Genomic DNA, 20,433 nt, shown 5'->3' with positions numbered 1-20,433 from the left:
AATGCAAACAAGTTTAGGGAGACGGTGCCCTGTGGACGAGCCCGTGTTTGAACAAGCACACTCCTGGCGTGCTGTGTCCCTCTCACAGGACCTGAGGTCATGGGCTGTCCTCTCTATGAATCGGAACTGGCAATTACTGTCGCAGTTGCTGGCACGTTCCTCTCTGGTCCTTTGGATTTGCTTTGCCCTGGGGTGTATCAGAGAAATTTAACTTACCAAGAGCGCCCCCTGGTGTTCAGCAAACGGGAGGGTAGGTCCTGTGCTGGGTTTACCACCAGCGCTGAGCAATGCAAACGGTGGCAGGTTCCGGTGTCACAACATATGTCGTCGTAAACTTTAGTAATGACATGGTTCCAGGGCCCCTTAAGAAAGCGCTTTACTTTTTATTTCCTGTGATGATGAAGTATGTCATCCTATAACTTCTAATATTCTAGCGGAATGCAAGGAAAAATAAAAGCCAGCCAGAGCCGACCGCCACGTCGATCCCTCTGTGAACCTCAGCTCCCTAGGCAACTTCATCTGGAATAACCGGACACCTGGCTTCATTTCTAGTCCGCAAGCACAGCGACAGCCTCACAGGGAACAATGGAGGCACAGAACAGCAAACCACTGCCTCTCACGAAAGATGAACCAGCGACGAGTTTAGCTGTTCTGCCAGCGGCCCGATGAGATACCGAGTGTGCGTCAGGGTCACAGCTGGCACCGGGTTTGCCAGCATACAGCAGCTGTTTCACTTTGACATTCTAATTTTCTTAAAAATCCTGTCTTGCTTTGCGAAAAAATACAGTCTCAGAGTTTGGAACAGTGGAACAGTAAGAAGTTTTTTGTCATCAAGACAAAACACTAAATTTAGTGTTAGTTTTGCTAGATAACATATAACCTTGACTTTAAAAGTTCGAAATAAAGTCTACTTCCCTATCTACCCCAAATGACAGGCGACAGCATTTGAAGGTGGACCCAGAATCACCAGCTGTTAAAGGGTAGGAAGTCTGCTTTAAAATGGAAGAACCTAAGTCAACAGAATAAAATATTTTGTTGACATAATAACCAACTCAGATTTGAGTAAGGGAATCCTTAGTGAGCAAGTTTTCTCAACAGATTTTAGCAGATTAAAGTGAAGGCTTAATTATAATTTTAACTTCAATTTTCCCTTCAGCTCACGTTTCCACTATCCCTTAAAGCTGACCAACTTCATTTCCCACCTAAGTATTTCTCCAGCCCACCCTCTCCCCAGCCCTGCCACTGCCTTTCTTCCTGTCTGTGTTGCCCCCGAGAATCCAGCCAGCTCCTCAGACGACTGGTTTACACACCTGTCCCATCCCCAGTGGGCCACCCCCACCTGAACCAACAGGTGTGTTACCAGGGGCCACAAACTGGACATAAGATAGGGTCTGTGCCCTCAAAATTCTACTCAGCCAGGTAGATCTGTCCTGTCTGCCACTTGACCCCTCACAATTTATCCTGTTCCTCTGGAACAGCTCAGCTGGAACAGAGTGGGCGGGCCTATCTCCTTGCATGTTCTGTGTTCCTTCTCTTTGCAAGGCCCTTTCTTTCTTACCAGGCCAACGTGACTCGCCCTGGAGCAGCTCGGATGTCACCTTCTCCAAGGAACATCCCCTGAAGCCTTATGCCGTCCTGGCATCCTTAAGTTGCCACAGCACCTAGCAGAAACCTGTGATGGCATTTTATACTGAAATTAATCTGCTTTTGTCTCCCTCCCCACATAGACTGCAAAGCTACTTGAGGACATGGACTGTCGTATTTACTTCGTAGCCCCAGAACCTTGTCAATTTTGGCTCAAAAATGTGTAACTACATAATTTGTTACACTGAATTAGAGAAAATGATCCTTTATCAAAGTGTAACTGCATATATTCAACATAATACACACATTTTAAGTCATCTATATTTATTAAATACTATTTTTCAACTTCACACTTAAATATCAAAACTTGTGAACTCTCAACCAGATGGGCTAAAATGACGAGGACTGATAATAGTGTTAACAGCTGGACAATTGAAACTCACACTGCTGGTAGGAGCAGAAGCGGGCAATATTGACTAAGGCCAACCAGAAATACACCGTGCTGGCATCCAATCCTGGGCACATGCCCAAGGAAAATGGCGAGGATGTTCTCGGCAGCACTATTTACAATGGCCAGCTCCGACTGGAAATGATTCAATGTCCATTAAAGGGGGATGTATAAACTGACATTCACACACACTACAGAGCAATGAAAGAAAAAGAATGAATTTACACTACGCATGGCAACAAGTACTATCTTATGAAGTTCAAAAACAAGCTAACCTGCGGCGACCACCTCTGGGTTGCGGGTATTAGCTGGGCAGAGGCGCCCGGGAGGACACCTGTGGTGACTGACACGTCCGCCCAGCTTCGCACCAAGATTTCTGCACCTGCTGTGCGTACCAGCCACGCCGCAACAAAGACAGGAAAATTGTGAAGTGCAGTCTTGGGAATATGCTAGCATGCTGGAGGCACAGCCACGAAACAAAAGTAAACTGATAAAGTGTGTCCCTTCGCTATAACATGAAAAAGGATTTTTAATAAGTTTTCGGTGAACAAACGGTATTCCCTTTATTATAATGGTTTCAACTTTGGCTCAAAGGGTCATAATACCATTTTTAGATAATGTTCCACTGTTACATAAACTAGGCAACTCTGCTATGTTATATGTATTAGTTACTTAGCACCAAGTTTTAGCCACTCATTTTGCTAAATTTTGAGGAAACTAAACTCTGGCATACAAAATTATAGTGGCTATTTGTTACCAGTAATACTCCAAAAGAAATGTTTTACTGCATCTACTTTAACCTAAAATCTGCTGCCACCAAAGTCAAGTAAAATCCTTTAAAATATATAAAATGCATTTTCTGTTAAGATTTAGAAGATTTAAAAAAATTTTTAAATACCTTGAGTACCGTAACACAACAAACATACTTCGTACTCCAGGTTGTTTTTGGTCACTATGACTGACACTATAACTATTAATAGTACTGGGGATGAGTTTAAATATTAATAAATACTCAATTTAACCAAATATTGAACTCACTAAGTATTCTGAAAGTATGCAACTAAAAAGATGAACAGATTAAGAGCAAGAAAGAACAGTACCTGAAAATTATGCATGAAAACATGCAAAACAAACTGGGCTACAGTATACATAAGGCAAGAGTGAATAGAAATATAGCACCTTTAAAGTATAGCAAATACTTTAAATTCCAGTGTCATATGCATATAGAAAATAGAACATCTGTACTGGCTGCATGGACTAGACTATAACCTACAAGTCTTAGTATTAACTAGAACTTCCTGAGTGACTGTTCCTCTGCTGGTGAGGTAACACTGGTGGTATGTGAGACTTTTTTTTTTCAAAGATTTTTTCTTCTTTTGACTTTGAGGCTGTCACCTTCAAGGCACAAATCTAAGTGCTCGTTAATCTGAGACTCCAAAACCCCCTTCTGGCAAACAGGACAACTGACCAATTTGCTCTGGCTGGCTGAACTGCCGGAGCTCGGCATCGCAGCCGCAGGACATGAACTGCACTTTGGATCACCGCCGCCACCTTGCATTTTCTCTTTCTTGAGGAAGAAATTGTCAAAAACAGCCTTGTCTTCCTGCCTATGGCGTTTACTTGGGAGTTCGTGCTCAGGCCCACTCGCGAGCGCGGCGGCAGGGGCGGATGCCGGGTCGGCTGCCTTTAAAGAGTTTCTCAGGGCGCTCTTAGAGGACGAAGTCCTTCTCTGGGAGCCAGCAGAGGCGGAGCTCTTGCCGGCGTCACCACCAGCCGTGCTTTTTGTCGGAGATCCACTCACACTTCTGAAAGCCTTCTGACTGGCAGCTGATGCTCTAGGAAAGTAGTTGCTTAAAACATTTTGGTGACTAGTGTTCAGAGCTGGGGAAACTAGAGGTTTTTTCCTCGAACCGTTCTGTTCACGTTTCACCTCAGTTTTAGAATTTGCTCTTCCAGCATTTGTTGAATGGTCTTGACTTAAAAGATCTTGGGTTTTACTAACAGCACGTGAAGTGGTAAAGTTCCCAGGTGAAGGCGAACTGTTTTTTTCCCCTAGAACATGTCCTTTCCCACTAAATGGGACAACTCGGTTAAGTTTATCTGCAAAAGAGGCAAATAAGATTTTTCCTTGACTCAAAATTAATATAGTAACATATATTAGGCCAAAGGATAGTTTTTCAAAATGAAGAAATATTATTTCCTTCTAACTTATCCACATAATTACCTATTAATAAGAGAGAGATAATCTAGCAGTCAGCTCGCACTTCGAGAACCTAAAGCACAAAAAGCCTGCTCTCCTACTGAGACGCGGCTTTTATCACGCACAGACCTACAGCACCGCACAGACCTACAGCGCCATGACCTCACCTTGGAAGCTGCTTAGAGCCCTTTAAGTTCAGTTCCAGAAGGGAGAACTCTGGCATAGCAGTCTCCTCACGACAATGAGGACATCACCTCTCCACACGAATTCTTCTGTAGCTTCCCAACTTAACATTTCAGACTTGGGGAAATTCAGCTCATGTTCCTGGGTCCTATCACATCAAATCAACAACTTCCCAAGGGAGGAAGCATTAACTTTAGTGACCTGGTTACCTCTTCGAAAGGCAGAGACTCTGAACTTCATAGGAAGGGCACACATCCTGAGGAGAAGTACTTGCATACATGGCACATGCTTTCCCCGGTCCCCCAACAGAAGGACAGACATCCACAGAAGTCACCTGGATGGAACCCAGCTGATAGGAAGGGGTGTAGTGACCACTTACATTCCGGGCATTGTTATTTGAATTACTGTTTTTGTTTTGACAATCTTTTTACCTTCTGTTTCCTAATGACTCACTGAGTGGAGATAGGGGAAGGGACTTTACCCTCAAACGTTAGCACTGGAAACCATTTTTACTTCCATCTACATAGAGCAAAGTATATTTTTCTACCATCATTTCATGGACTATAGGATTTTTTTCAGTCCACACTTGAAAACTTCTAGAAACAACCCTTAAGCTTCTCTTAATACCAGCTCTCTAAAGGACAGGACTGCCTTTCCACTGTAGCTAGGTTGTGGAAAAGCTGGAAGAGATACATCAAGTTACCTTTATTCTCTGCTGCGGCTACTTTAGTCTTCCCTTTGCCTTTTTTTGAGTAGTTCTCTGGTTCCTTGATCTTTATGTACGTTCCTCCACAGGTGTTCTGGTGCTCAGCCCACCAATAGTCATTAGCAGAGGGGGCCCTGTTGGTTGCACGCTTAACGTAGCCGTAAAAGGGTTTTCTGAACTGACAGGGCCCATTGCAGCGCCACCAATGTCGCCGGTACTCATCCACCTCATCGTGGAAGGTATGGTATATCTGGTTGAAAGAAAGGTTTTAGCATTGAGTAGGCAAGTTAACAATTTTAAGAGAATATAGAAGGAGCTTTTTTTTAAAGCTTTCCAGTTTCCCAGAGCTTTCTCAAGTTTTATTTTGGGAAAGACAGCAACTATATTTAGCTCTGTTCAAAAGTTCATTTTAATGGGAAAGAGCAGCAGTTAATTCAATACTTCATAAACTCTGTAAAGATAGAAAATGTGGAGTAGAAGACAAAAAACCTTGTAGAAAACCACAAAGCCTCTATACATGCTACAGGTTTAAAATGATCAAAAAATAGGATAAAGATTTTATGTAATGCCGTAAGAACTGTTCCCACTGCTTTATTGAAACTTTCCCCTACAAGTATTAACAGCAAAGGGTTCTGAAGGAGTGTTTCCTTCCACGCTGCACCCTAAAAGCATCTTGCCCGATGCAGCCCCTGCTAAAGCCCGCTCTCCGCATCCGCACAGCTCTTTGCTCAGGTCTTTGTGATGAGCCTATGGGGTATCATTTTATGTTAACAAGTGAAACATTCTCCAGAATTTGAATGTTTTCATCTTTGTATCCCTAGTAGCTAATATAAGCTTGACACAGTGAGGGCGCTCAGTATTTGCTGACTGCAGAGCTTCATTCAATGTGTCAAGTTCTCTGTAAATGTGCTTTTCACTCCTTAAATGGAATCATTTTGTTTCACTCCCTAGATGAAATCTATTTAGAACCTACACAAAAGACAGATAAGAGTTTTGACTGGAAGGAAGGTTAGCCCTCCTTGGTGGCAATGAGGATGGCAGGGCACGACTTAAAAACTGATTCTCCTAAATGACCATGAGTCCCTCTTCTGTCTTCTCAGTGAACATTACTCTTTGTATAAGATAAGGAACGTCTGTCTATGAGGTGTTTTGTGGGTTTTTTTTTACCAAAGACATTTAACTTTTTAATAAATTTGCTTTGTGGGAAAGACTGCTAAGCCTTCTATAACTCTACAGATAAACAGTTTTATACCCACTCTCCATTATAAGCAAAAAAAATTCTACTACTTGGCAAGCATGCAAACAATGCACATATTAGGTGCAGAAGAAACTGGAGAACAAAGGTTTGGGGGCAGAGGTATGTTAAGACTCTGCCTTCCCTCACGTTGAGAACTCTGCTTACTAATTCAATGGCCAAAAAATCTGGGAATTGGATCTCTTTTGCTTCCAACTCCTATAACTCCCACAGCCTGGGGATATGACTTTTTAACAATGTAGTCGCTAAAACAAAATTGTTCCACAGTGTGAAACTGGATGCCCTGTGGAGTTTGTTATAACAGGATGTAACCTGAAAAAGCAGCAGTGTCCACTCGATCAAACCTCTCCTACATGAAACACACAGGCATCCAAGATAAAAGACTCTCCTCTTCCTGCTGAGCAATAGTATACCAGGACTTGGCTTCAAGTGCAAATTCTAATGAAGCAACTAGACGCCTTTTATACTGGCAATCCCACAATGCTTTCGCTAATCTGGATTTTACGTGATTGCTTTGTAATGCAAGCCACTTTCTTACTTTCTTGATGTTGAAGTAACTATCCACTCTAGAAAGCCAACACTGACAGCTAGGAAGAAATACATCGTCGGTGAGCACTGCCCATTCCCCACCACACTGGCCTCTGTTGCCTGTTAAAGGAAGGAAATACCCCAAATACCACAGAATTCAATCTATGTCAGAATGTTCTATCTGCTTCACCTCAGCTCAATGTCTGTTAAGCCCTTGAAGGGGCACTGGCTGCCTTAAATGTCACATACAGAGGTGGAGGAAGGGGAGCAGGCCGCCTGTGTTCAGAGGGGACAGCAGAGTAAAATTCTGTAGGTTCAGTATCTGCCAAGAGTCAAAGGACAGAGAAGTCACAGCCCAGTGGGAAGAGGAAGAGCATGCTGACAGAAGACAGAAATGGCACGTTAGGGAGGTTTTGAGGAAAGGCACAGAGGTGAAGAGTTCAGTTAGAAACACAAGCCCTAAGCAGGGGAGCTGTGGGAGGGAAGGAAAAAGGAACAGAGAGGTTATTTGATAAAATGAATGATGACAATAAAACAACTAATATTTACTTAGCGCTCAGACTGTGCTAAAATGCTCTGCATGTACTTTCTCCTCTAATCTTGGGAAGGATCCAGTAACGGGTATTGATCTCATCCCCATTTTACATGTGAGTAAACTGAGGTGTAAAGTAGGCCCCACAGTTTATAACCAGCATCTGAACCCAAGCAGTCTGATCCTCATGCTTTTTGGACTCTAGGCTCTGCCACCTCCCACAATATTATGTCGAAACAGGAATTGCAGACGATTTCTAGGGACTGGAATGGCAGCAGAATACAGGGTGGGCTGGAGGCGGCGGCTACAAGGAAGGAAGGAAGGTAGGAGACAACTGTGACAGCCCAGAGGGACTGCAAGCCTGATAAAACTATGCATGGAATGCTGCCTTAGGTGTGGTCAGAGGCCTCCCACACGGCCGGCTCTGCTGCCATCAGCTTCTCTTGGCCTCTCTCTTGCTGGGCAGAATCTTCCAAGATAGTATTTGTTTCTACCCAGTTCTCTGTTTTTAACTAAATCCCAGGAATTACTGAATGAATTAACTACTGAAGATCACAAATATGTGGCTTCATATACCGTTATGTTGGCTCCAGTCAGCTGATTGATGCGATGCATATGCTTACAAAACTCGGGACCATGCCCTTCCCGGTCTTTATCATTATTAGTGACAAATAAATAGGCGTGTATCATTTCATGCAAGAGGGTCTGAAACAGAAAACAATCAAATTAATTTATGGTACTTTTGAAATAAAAATGCATTTTCTTTTTCTTAAATTGATTTCAGAGAGAGGAAGGGAAAGGGAGAGAGAGAAACATCAATGATGAAGGATCGAGTCATTGATCGGCTGCCTCCTGCACACCCCCTGCTGGGGATGGAGCCGGAAACCTGGGCATGTGCCTTGACCGGGAACTGAACCGTGACCTCCTGGTTCACAGAGCGACACTGAACCACTGAGCCATGCCGGCTGGGCAAAAATGCATTTTCTTACTCTACCTGGGGTCTTAACCTTCTTTGGCTCACAGGCTCCTTTCAGATGCTGATAAAAGTCATGATACATATTTCTAGAAAACCTACAAGCACATGTGCACAAAACGGTACACAGAATGTCTGAAGTGCTATAGATCCCACGTTAGGAACTCCCTGTTCCAGGAAAGTCTTTTTATCTATGAATCAAAATCCAGAAGAAAAGATCAATGAATTCACGACATAAAAATTTTAAAATTCTGTATGGAGAAAAAAACACACCATAAGTTAAGTGAACAAACTCAAAAATATATGTGTGACTCATCTCATAGGCTATTAATTCCTAAAATATAAAGAGCTCCTAAAGTCAACAAGAAAATGACCAACAACCCAATTTTAAAGTGGGCCAAGGTTACAGACAGGTCACAGAAAAAGACATATAAATAACCCATACACATGAAAAAACATTCAACTTCACTTATAAAAACATGCAAATTAATACTACAGCAGTACGCCACTTCTTATTAAGATAGTAAAACTCTTGATAAGTAGAGTTACTTAAAATAATAAAATAAAATAAAAATTAATAAAGTTTGACATCAGTAAAGCTAAGGAAAATAAACATTTCCACATATCACTAGTAGGAGTGCAAAACAGTACAACCTCTATGGAGAATCTGAACATTTAACAAAATTACAAGTGCATTTATCCTTCTATCTAGCAATACCCAGACGATATGAAAAGTCATATGCCCAAGGTATTTTCATTGTTTACAATGGCAAAAGACTGGAAATAAGAGCCTGGTAGAATAAACTATGCCACATCCACATAATGGAATTCTACGCAGCCATAAAAAAAAATGAAAAAGATCTCTATGAAATGATTTGGAGAAATATTGTTTTAATGTAACATTTTTTAAAACAAGCAAATAAAACCTACTGCATTCGACACCAAGGATAGAGACATTAAGGTGCAAAGGTAACCAAAGCATTTAATGTTGCTGTTTCATAACTTGTTCTAAAAATTATGATTACATTTTTTAACATGAAAATAATAAAGGTCTTCAAAAATATACCTTTTTCATAATCCTTCACAATTTTTTAAAAAAGAATTTCCATTAGAAGAACTAGGCTGGCATTAATGAATTTTAGTCTTATAAAATTATGCTGAACAGAAAAATAGAAGAATTAAACATATCTACCATTTTCCACATTTTTGTCAGATTCAAAGCTCTACACAACATAATCCCAAAACATCTCTATTTCCCACCACTGCTCTATCTAGCCAAAGCAACTATTTCTGGTCCTAAATATGCCATAAATTTAATGGCCTCACTTTTGTTCAGTCCCACTGATCCTTTCTCCTTCTTGCCCCTGATTTAATATTGTAACTTTCCTCCAACAGCAAACGCTCGATAACATGACCACACATTTTCCATTCTCTTCTCACCCATTACCTTAAATTTTTTTTTCATGTGTTCATTTAATTAATGCAGTACATATTCAACAAGCAACTACTGTTCCAATTAGGGCTCCTCGTAAGACTGAATTGGTTAATCATGTTCAAGTTTTTGTTTTATGTTTACTATTTTTTTTCTGCTTATTGAGTTACCAAGAGATGATTATTTCTTTGTGATTCAGCTAATTTATGCTTCATGTAGTTTAAAGCTATATTATTGCTTTTAGGGCCGTTATTTTTTAGGGTTGTTAGGGTATTTTTTACTTTATTATTATAAAATGTCCCCCTTTTTCCCAAATAAAACTTTCCTTTAAATCTTTAGTATGATACTAATATAGGCACAATAGCTTTCTGTTATTAAGTGCTTGGATGATATACTATTTTTATCCTTTTACATTTAACATATGTCTTTTTTAAATTTTAACTTTTATTGATTTTAGAGAGGAAGGGAGAGAAAGAAACATGAATTTGTTGTTCCACTTATTTGTGCATTCATTGGTTCATTCTTCTATGTGCCATGACCGTGGGATCAAACACACAACCTTCGTGTATCCAGAAAAGCTCTCATCAACTGACCTATCTGGCCAAGGCTAACATATGAGTCTTTAAGTGTGTCTCTTTTAATCTAGTATGTCATTCCATGTCTTTAACTGGAGTGTTTAATCCATTTATATTTAATTACCGATATTGTGTTTATACCTACCTTTCTCTTCCTTTGGCCTTTGTTCCTTCATTCTTTTATTATTTTTATTAATCAAGTATTTCTGTTATACCATTTTACATTTAGTATCTATTTACTTTTTGAAAAATTGTGGTAAAAAAACAGTAACATAAAATTTACCATCTATTTTTAAATGTACAGTTCAGTAGTGTTAATTTCATTCTTTGTTGTGAAACCCATTACCATTTATTATCCTTAAAAACAGCATACGCCATACTTCCAAGCATGTTTTCACATACTTCCCATCCAACCTCCACCACCCTATGTTCTTTTGTGCTTATATTTCAAGTGATATAATTGGGGCAAGACAAGTCATCCTGTGTGCATCTTGGGGGAATTTCAGGCATTTACTAGACTCAAAGGTAATCTAGGAGTTCCTACTGTTCCACTTTGCTAGCAGCAGTGATCATCACCTCTAGGCGTGAAATGTACCCACACACTGGTTTGTTCTGCCAGCTCAGCTAGATGTCCTTGGGCGGGCAGCACCATGGATAGTTGAACAGAAGAGAAATCAAAATTTGTGTCTCAATAGGAAGATCTGGATCCTAAATTTTTCTGTTTCTAAATATGCAACTTAAACCAGTTATTTAACTTCTCTGAACCTTAATTTCCTCATTTATAAAAATGAGGATAGCACCCACTGAAATCTGTAAATTACTGTTATAAATATCAGGTTAGATACTATACCTATAAAAACATAAAGTAATCTTTATTATTTACCCCACAATTAAAGTTTGCAATGAGAGAAAACGGATTTCTGTATTTTACACTGGCAGGTGAATTCACAGCAGTCTAAATCAATAAGACTTTCTAAATTACTGAGCTAAGAATCAGGTTTACGCAAAGAATACCTCCACAAGATCCTTTCTTGGTCTCAACTTTAAAAGGGGTTCACTGAGACGGATGGAACACATTCCCCCCTTCCCTTCGTAGGTGCATATCCCAGCACACCTGAAAGACAACCACCAGGAGACGGTTATTTACCAAATACACACAAAAGGGAAACATGAAAAGCCACCACCTTACACGTCCTTGGGCAGCGCACACCGGGAGAGCTCTCTGGCACACGGCCTTCTGGAAAGGAGCCACCCCTCCGTGGACGCGAGCCTTGCATTCCACCCCCGCAGGGAACTGTGTGAACAGCAGCGGCGGCCCTTCCCCTGGCCAGGCGGCAGCTGCTCAAAGGTGACCCTACTCTGCTGCTCCCACGCCCTCCCTACAAGCTACCACCCATCCCTTTGTGGTGCTAACAGCCTGATCTGCACCCCCCCCCCCCAAAGTTATAACAGCCTTAGTTTAGGCAGTATCTTCAACAACCGCATCTTGAACTCATTGATAACTCCATTCACGCTCAGGACTGGATTCGTCCTATCGGGATCTCTCAAAGTTAGCGTGTAGGACAGGGATCCTTTCAGGCGCGTCTCTGGAGACCCCTGGGGGCCACAGCTACGGGACCGCCAACGGCCAACCCCCCCCCCCCCACCCCCAACGCCGAGCTCGCTACTAAGGCGGCGGCGTCCTAACGGCACAGAAGAAAGGGGGCCACACATCCTGGGCCCTAAGGCTCCACCGGAGGACAAATCGGAAACGGGTTCATTTCTTTTCAAGGGCGGTGAGATTCCAAGAAGCACCCTTCCCTCTCAGGGCGGCCGTTACGGGCCGAACCGCAGGGGGCGGGCCCCCGGCTCCCGGAGGCGCCAGAGCGGAAGGGGCGGGGCGGGGAAGGGGACGGACGCCGGGGGCGCCGCCTCGGCCGAGGCCGGACCCTCCTCAACCGCCCCCGAGGGCGCCGCGGCCGGGGGTGGGGAGAGGGACAACCGCCAGCCCGCCTCCCCCCGGGGGCGCGGGACTCACAGGGTCATTCTCTTGCTCCACTTCACCTCCACGGCCTCCAGCTGGCCCCAGAAGAAACGGTCGTTGAACTGCACAAACAGGGCCTGCAAATCCGGGGTGGGATCCACCAACTCCCAGGAGTCGTCCACCAGTGACAGGGGCTCCTGGGCCCGTTCGCGCGCCGAGATCAAGTTCCACTCCTCCTGAAGCCGCAGTGCCAAAACCAGGTCCTCGTCCATCGTCAGGCTCGCTCCCGGGCGCGACCGCGACTACGCGGCACGGAGGCTCCGGCGGCCGGCTGGGGCTCCGAGGAGATACCGGCTGTTGGTCCGCTCTCGGCTCAGCCCGTGGCTCTCGCGAGAGCTCAGGGCAAACCGGCTCGTGAACGAGACCCGAGCCTGCCCCAAACACCGAAGCCAAGTTCTGAGGCTTAAGAACAAGAACTCAGCATGACAGGTCCTAGGGGGCTCCAAGCCTGGGTCCCCGGAATTCGGGCCGGAGGAAGGTTTCAGGAAGCTGTTACCCACCTTCACGACACACCCACAACCTCAAACATAACGTCACGTTAGGCGCGTGCGCACTACCTACATTTCGATGGGCCTCGCCCCCCACTCACTTCCGCAGTAGCTCCTCCGGCGCAAGCGCTCTAGGCTGCTGGCGTCCCTGCGCAGGCGCACTGCCTGCATTCCGGCCCTCGCGCAGGCGCAATAGCTAATGCTCGGACTCCGGCGCAGGCGTACTCGTCTGTCTTCCACTCCTGCTTCCTCAGCCCTGGAGCTCCGCGGGGCTTGGGTGGGCCCGGACCGCGGCGGCACCGGCGGCGAGAGTGACAGTGACGGCGTGAGACCCGGAGGGAAAGGGCGATGGCGATGTCGGACAGTGGGGCGAGCCGCCTGCGGCGGCAGCTGGAGTCGGGGAGCTTTGAGGCGCGGCTGTACGTGAAGCAGCTCTCGCAGCAGTCGGACGGGGACCGGGACCTGCAGGAGCACCGGCAGCGGATCCAGGCGCTGGCGGAGGAGACGGCGCAGAACCTGAAGCGCAACGTCTACCAGAACTACCGGCAGTTCATAGAGACGGCGCGGGAGATCTCCTACCTGGAGAGCGAGATGTATCAGCTCAGCCATTTGCTGACGGAGCAGAAGAGCAGCCTGGAGAGCATCCCGCTCACCCTGCTGCCGGCCGCCGCCGCCGCCGCCGGCGCCGCCGCGGCCTCCGGAGGGGAGGAGGGAGGAGGGGGCCCGGGGGGCCGGGACCACCACCGGGGCCAGGCTGGCCTTTTTCCCACCCCCGGGGGCGCCTCCCGCGACGGCGCGGGTCCCGGCGAGGAAGGGAAGCAGCGCACTCTCACCACCCTGCTTGAGAAGGTGGAGGGCTGCAGGCACCTGCTGGAGACGCCTGGGCAGTACCTGGTATACAACGGGGACCTGGTGGAGTACGAGGCGGACCACATGGCCCAGCTGCAGCGGGTCCACGGCTTTCTCATGAACGACTGCTTGCTGGTGGCCACCTGGCTGCCACAGCGGCGGGGGATGTATCGCTACAACGCCCTCTATCCCCTGGACGGTTTGGCCGTGGTCAATGTCAAGGACAACCCGCCCATGAAGGACATGTTCAAGCTGCTGATGTTTCCCGAGAGCCGCATTTTTCAGGCGGAAAATGCGAAAATCAAACGGGAGTGGCTGGAAGTGCTGGAGGAAACCAAGAGGGCCCTCAGCGAGAAGAGACGAAGGGAGCAGGAGGAGGCCGCAGCTCCTCGAGGGCCCCCCCAGGTGACGGCCAAAGCCAGTAACCCGTTTGAGGATGAAGAGGACGACGAGCCTGCCGCTCCTGAGGTCGAAGAAGAGAAGGTGGACCTCTCGATGGAATGGGTCCAGGAGTTGCCTGAAGACCTGGATGTCTGCATTGCCCAGAGGGACTTTGAAGGGGCTGTTGACCTGCTGGATAAGTTGAACCATTACCTGGAAGATAAGCCCAGCCCACCTCCTGTAAAAGAACTAAGGGCCAAAGTGGACGAGCGGGTCCGACAGTTGACGGAGGTGCTGGTTTTTGAACTCTCCCCAGATCGGTCCCTGAGAGGTGGTCCGAAGGCTACTCGCCGGGCAGTTTCTCAGCTCATCCGGCTTGGCCAGTGCACAAAGGCCTGTGAGCTGTTTCTGAGAAACAGGGCGGCAGCTGTGCATACGGCCATCCGTCAGCTTCGCATCGAAGGTGCCACTTTACTCTATATTCATAAGCTGTGTCATGTCTTCTTTACCAGCCTTCTTGAGACTGCGAGGGAATTTGAGACGGATTTCGCAGGCACCGACAGTGGCTGCTACTCTGCCTTTGTGGTCTGGGCAAGGTCGGCCATGGGCATGTTTGTGGATGCTTTTAGCAAGCAGGTGTTTGATAGCAAGGAGAGCCTCTCTACAGCAGCTGAGTGTGTCAAAGTGGCGAAGGAGCACTGTCAGCAACTGGGTGACATCGGACTAGACCTCACCTTCATCATCCATGCCCTTCTGGTGAAAGACATCCAAGGGGCCTTGCACAGTTACAAAGAAATCATAATCGAAGCCACTAAACATCGCAACTCTGAGGAGATGTGGAGGAGAATGAACTTGATGACCCCAGAGGCGCTGGGTAAACTCAAAGAGGAGATGAAGAGTTGTGGGGTGAGTAGCTTTGAGCAGTACACAGGAGATGACTGCTGGGTGAACCTGAGTTACACAGTGGTTGCCTTTACCAAACAGACCATGGGCTTCTTGGAAGAGGCCCTGAAGCTGTATTTCCCAGAGCTGCACATGGTACTTTTGGAGAGCCTGATGGAAATCATTTTGGTCGCTGTTCAGCACGTGGATTATAGTCTTCGCTGTGAGCAGGATCCAGAGAAGAAGGCTTTTATCAGACAGAACGCATCCTTTCTGTATGAAACAGTCCTCCCTGTGGTGGAGAAAAGGTTTGAGGAAGGTGTAGGGAAACCTGCCAAGCAACTCCAGGACCTGAGGAATGCATCCAGGCTTATTCGTGTGAATCCCGAGAGCACAACCTCAGTGGTCTGATGCTTGGATCTGTTTATATGTATGCGTATATATTGCTTCTATATTATTTATATTTATGTTAAATTGCATTAGCATTTTCTCTGTAGTCTCAAACACAGCTTAACAATAAAAGATGCCCTCTCAGATAGAAATCCAAAAGGAGAAAGAAAAAAATGTTAATTAAGGCCAAATAACAAAAACATTGCAATTAATAAAATAATATAATATGCTTTCCTTTTAAATTATGCTAACTCTCTAATGAATATATTGTCACACTGTATCATTTCAGTTTATCCTTTGAGTCAAAACATACTTTCTCATAGGATATATTATGCAGCCCAGGGAAATGATATCTATAAGTATTTTATGAAAAGTTTCCCAGTTCACTAAAATGTTAGATTTCTTAAAGGGTATAGTGCCATACAAAACACCCCCCTTCATGTACTTCCCCACCTTAAAATGTGATTGAACAATTCTGGACAATGAAAGGAGGAGTTGAGAAAATTGGTTTTAGGGTAAATTTTGTTCAGAATTTCTTCCTGAAATTAGCTAGTTTGTGCACTCAAATACTCTGATCCTTATAGAATACAAGAGGAAGCTTTCATAAAGCAGTTCAGACATTTCCAATGTGATTCAAATGGCTAATTGCTTTTAGCTGCTAATTAACAGCTTTATAATATTTGATTTGGGAGCAGTTACTTGAAAATCTTAAGGATTATGACAAATATTTTTTCCAACATATTCCTGAACTGTGTGACTGTCCAGCTGGAGATTTTGTCTTTATCATTAAAAAAATAAAAATAATAAAAAACAGGACACATTGAGGAACCTGGCAGCACCAGTGATTTTTAGCTGCCCCTTCCCCCCTATTCTATAGTGGCTCACACTTAATACAAATTCATTGAAATACTTATTTAGATTTCAGGGTCTGATGGATGGGAAATTAGAAAAAATCATATGCAAACTCCATAGTGTTCTCAAGTATAACTGCTTTGAGCAGAGAAAAGTTTTTAATTTTCACGTAACAAAATGGAAAACAGAAAGATGAGACAATGTACCCAAAACGAAGGGAGGAAGAGAACCTTTTGGTGACTCCTAAAATGCTCCAGTTTGCATTTTTTTTTTTTTTTGCATTTTTATTGTTTTATCTTTTATTTTACTTACTTTGTTTTTTACAGTGAACATAATGCTTACTTCAGATTGTTTAGTAAAACAAAAATAACTAAAGAAATTTTAATTTCCCAAGGTTGCTAACCTATTGCTTCGATTGTATATTGGTTGTATAACATTCCTCATACTCTGAGAGAAATTGTGCCAGCTGAGATCCATTTTCCCCCAGTTTCTAGTTGTGATTCTTGTCCCTAGGTGCAATTTCTGATCCTAATTACTTCAAAAGGTCATTTCTTTTATCTGAATTAGTGGTATTAAGACTGTGGGAATTATGTAAAACCTCAAATAGCTTCCAAATACTAGCTTAATGTTGTAAAGCTCCTTGAGTTAATTTTTCTCATGCCAGAGGATCCTTTTATTTTTAGCTATGCCTATTTAAAAGGTTGAAAATTATCAGAGTTACAGATTTCTTTGACTAATTTTTTACATAACTTTAGGATTTTCTAGATAATAACCACACTGGATATCTCAGCTGAACAAAAAGAATTATAATTTGTCTCTTTTAAGATCACTGGAAACTTGAATTTGATTAAAAAAATTTGCAATTATTTTGTGCCACTTACAGTTTCTAAAATGATATTGTATGGAACACATATTATGTAAATATTTGACGCTGGGTACATAAAATGATCCTTCTGAAATCAGAACTTTTGAGGCTTGAAGTTGTAAAAACTTAAATGTATACACTCCGATATTTAAATGGTTGCTCTTCATAGAACTGTCTGCTTTTGAAAACTGGAAGCTGCAGCTGAAGGGAGTATGCTTTGGGTGCATCAGTTGGTGTGGGAGGTTGATTAAAGACCACCAGTGTTAAGAGTGTGCCTTCGTGCCAGGACAGAGCAATTACATTGTGGGTCTTCAGAGTGAGGGCAGAGCTCTCGTCTCTGATTCTTGTTTCATTGGACTCCAAAGCAAGTTCTAAAACTTGAACGCACTTAGAGATTGTCCAGAATGTAGCACATACTGTACTATACCACTGAAGGGTTGATTGCCGCATTTGCTGGCCTCAGACATAACACTGTCACTTGCGCTTGGAATCACAGACTTGATTGAACTCATTATTGTTGAAAAAGGACACCCTGTGGAATTAAGTTTCTTTTTGATTAAAGCCTCATGTCATGTAAGGGCTGAGAACTCACTCACTTTTGTTTAAAATACTACCTATATCTAACTGATCAGCATTTGTATTTTGTAACTTGCTTACCTAGGATTGGGAATTTGGCACTTGACATGCAGTATAAAATCAGTCTAATGTACATTTTGCCTATTGGTATGCTGTGATATGAGGGAATCTGAAATGTTTATTAAAATAAAGCTGACAATTTTTCTTACACTGGATAAAATTGGTTGATAATACCATGTTCTACTCTGTCTCTTCTTTAATCATGATTTAATATTCCTATGTCCTTGTTACTGAAATACAGTTTTAAACAGCATAGGTTGTTTTTTGTTTTGTTTTTACATATGGGGATGATGGGTAGGAAGCTGTTAGCTAATTTAAATAAGTGTTCTGCTTACTATTAGAATTGTGGGTAAATCAGATCTCAATTTTGGGAGGATTTCCTTCAATGGGAAATTTCAGCTATACCAAATGCAAATTTACAAGTGGATTTTATACCATTGCACATTCCTAAATGGAGAAAATATAATGTAGGCCATATGACAAGCATGTATTTTTTATTTTTTTTTATTAAAAAAATTTTTTATGGACTTTAGAGAGAGGAGAGAGAGAGAGAAAAACATCAGTGTGGTTTCACTCCTTTATGCAGGCATTGGTTGATTCTTGTATGTGCCCTGATGGGAGATGGAACCCCCAACCTTGGCTTATCGAGATGATGCTCTAACCAACTGAGCTACCTTGCCAGGGCTAAGGATGTTTTGTGTTGTTTTTTTAAGAGATATTTAAATCCTGGGAGAACTATCACATATAATTGACGTAAACATATTTATTGAATGCCATGTCTCACACTGACTATAATGTTGGCAGGGACGACAAACGTTACTTAAGCGTGCTTTCTCTTAAGGTGCTTTAAAATTGGCCCAAATGGGCCCCAACTGGTTTCCTCAGTGGTTAGAGCACCGGCCTGGGCCCTGAAGGGTCCCAGGTTCGATCCTGGCCAAGGGCACATACCTTCGTTGCGAGCTGGACCCCCAGCCCTGCTGGGGTGCGTGCAGGAGGCAACCAATTGATGTGTCTCACTGATGTTTCTCTCTCTCTCCCTTCCACTCTCTGAAAAGCAATGGAAAAAATGTCCTGGGGTGAGGGTTAAAAAATAATAATAAATTGGACAAAACGGTGAGCAGGTGTGGGGTGGAGGGGACCAATGCGGGGGGGAGAGTGGACATCTGTAACACTTTCAACAATAAAGATAAGCTTATGAAAAAATGGGACGAAATGAAGGTTAAAAATTGGAATAAATAAATTTGAGGAGAAATGCAAAACTATTGCTAATTAAGTTAATGAAATAAAATGAATGAAAACTTGCAAAAAACCCCAATAAAACTGTTGTCGTTTAAGTACTATGGGAATGCCCAGAAGGGAGCGAGCAGTGTTATTCTGAGGGATTTGGAAAGTGGCCCCGAAATGACGTGTGAATAGGTCTATAGGACACATTTCTAGTAATCGCTCTGCCAAACTGTTCATTTCAAGTTTAGGTAAAACATTGTCAAGCTGCTCGTCAGGCCAGTTGCACCACTTTACCTTGTCCCCAAAACACCTGTTTCCTTACCTGCTCACCCACACCCATTCTTCTTAATAATAGGATTACTCTCATTAGGTTTAGTTATTTTTACTAATCTTATCTGTGATAACAAAAGATTAGAAACTCCCCAAAGCGTATCAATTGCCAATTAAAATAAAAAATTCAGTTTCTCAGTTACACCAGCCACATTTCAGGTGTAAACAGCCACAGACGGCTAGGGGACAGCACCCTGCCGGCAGACCTGGGGGTGGAAAGGGAGTGAGGGGTCCAAGGGGTGCAGTTTGAGAAAACGGTGAAAGTTGTGTCTTTGCCTCAAACACACCCCGCTGCCGTTGTTTCCTTTGAAAGAATCACTTCTCACTTCACGCTTTCTTTTCTTTTGCCTTCTGTTTCATTCACTTTTTATCGTTCCAGTCTCCTGTGCCCTGACTCTCCTTTCTCTTTCCCTGATTTTTATTAAATACTATTTATTGACTACAAGAAAATTTCGCTTCCCGTTATAGTGGACTTGGTATTTCTCACCAACCCTTCCCTGAGGACAGTTAGAACTACTTTATAAAATATATATGCAAAGAATATGTTTAAAGGCTGTGGTATAATAAAAACACGTGCCTGGTGTTTCTCCCTGGTTCTTGGCACAAAGCTTCAAAATCCTTGGTGTTTTGCGGTTTCCTTTGTTACGTTAATACGGTGACGTCTGGTGAGGCCCCCAGATAGCTTCAGGATGGGGACTGGTCCCCAGAAAAACCAACCACATGATCAGAGGACTGGAATTTTCAACCCCTACTCCCACCCCAACCTCTGGGGACGTGTAGGATGCAGGACATTGAGGTCAGTCGCAGCCAATGATTTCCTCAAGGGCACCTGGATGGAACCTGGGTAACGCTCAGAAGACTCTGGAGCTTCCTGGTTGGCGGACATATGGATGTCCTGGGAGACAGCACATCCAAACCCCACAGGGACAGAGGATCTTGTGTCCCTCCACCCCCCTCCAACCTTGCCTTATGTGTGTCTTTCATTTGGCTGTTCCTGAGTTGTGTCTTTTATAATAAACTGTAATCATAAATATAGCACTTGTCTGAGTTCTGAGTCATTCTAACCAATTTTCAAACCTGGGAGGGTTGGGAAATGT

General features: G+C 43.8%; 2 protein-coding genes across 3 annotated transcripts; one reads left to right on the top strand and one right to left on the bottom strand.

Annotated features, from left to right (window-relative positions):
• Positions 1 to 1,891: 1,891 nt before the first annotated feature.
• SPRTN (SprT-like N-terminal domain) lies at positions 1,892 to 13,037 on the bottom strand. 2 transcript variants are annotated; one of them, XM_081124113.1, is made up of 5 exons: positions 12,434 to 13,037; positions 11,431 to 11,530; positions 8,013 to 8,141; positions 5,119 to 5,371; positions 1,892 to 4,132 (listed from the first exon to the last, which is right to left on the bottom strand). In XM_081124113.1, the coding sequence occupies exons 1-5, from the start codon at positions 12,649 to 12,651 to the stop codon at positions 3,390 to 3,392; spliced, it is 1,443 nt and encodes a 480-aa protein (XP_080980239.1). In that variant the 5' UTR covers positions 12,652 to 13,037; the 3' UTR covers positions 1,892 to 3,389. The 2 variants fall into 2 exon arrangements, with proteins under 2 accessions (XP_080980239.1, XP_080980240.1); XM_081124114.1 differs by lacking the exon at positions 8,013 to 8,141.
• A 144-nt stretch (positions 13,038 to 13,181) lies between these two features.
• Positions 13,182 to 18,028, top strand: EXOC8 (exocyst complex component 8). The gene has a single exon (XM_081124112.1). It carries the CDS (start codon positions 13,276 to 13,278, stop codon positions 15,448 to 15,450), a length of 2,175 nt encoding a protein of 724 aa, XP_080980238.1. The 5' UTR covers positions 13,182 to 13,275; the 3' UTR covers positions 15,451 to 18,028.
• The last annotated feature ends 2,405 nt before the right edge of the window (positions 18,029 to 20,433 follow it).

Source organism: Miniopterus schreibersii (assembly GCF_964146895.1).
Source record: "Miniopterus schreibersii genome assembly, chromosome: 21".
Classification (NCBI taxonomy): domain Eukaryota; kingdom Metazoa; phylum Chordata; class Mammalia; order Chiroptera; family Miniopteridae; genus Miniopterus; species Miniopterus schreibersii.
Note: the sequence above shows the minus strand (reverse complement) of the source record. Positions and strands in the feature narration are given on the sequence as shown.

Bases quoted from the DNA above. Each gene is read 5' to 3' on its own strand.
- SPRTN (XM_081124113.1), bottom strand. From the start codon at position 12,651: ATGGACGAGGACCTGGTTTTGGCACTGCGGCTTCAGGAGGAGTGGAAC. The intron at 11,531-12,433 runs GTGAGTCCCGCG...GTTGTCTTTCAG, and splicing joins TGGAGCAAGAGAATGACCCT to GTGTGCTGGGATATGCACCT. The intron at 4,133-5,118 runs GTAACTTGATGT...CCTCTTTTGCAG, and splicing joins AGCCGCAGCAGAGAATAAAG to ATAAACTTAACCGAGTTGTC.
- EXOC8 (XM_081124112.1), top strand. From the start codon at position 13,276: ATGGCGATGTCGGACAGTGGGGCGAGCCGCCTGCGGCGGCAGCTGGAG.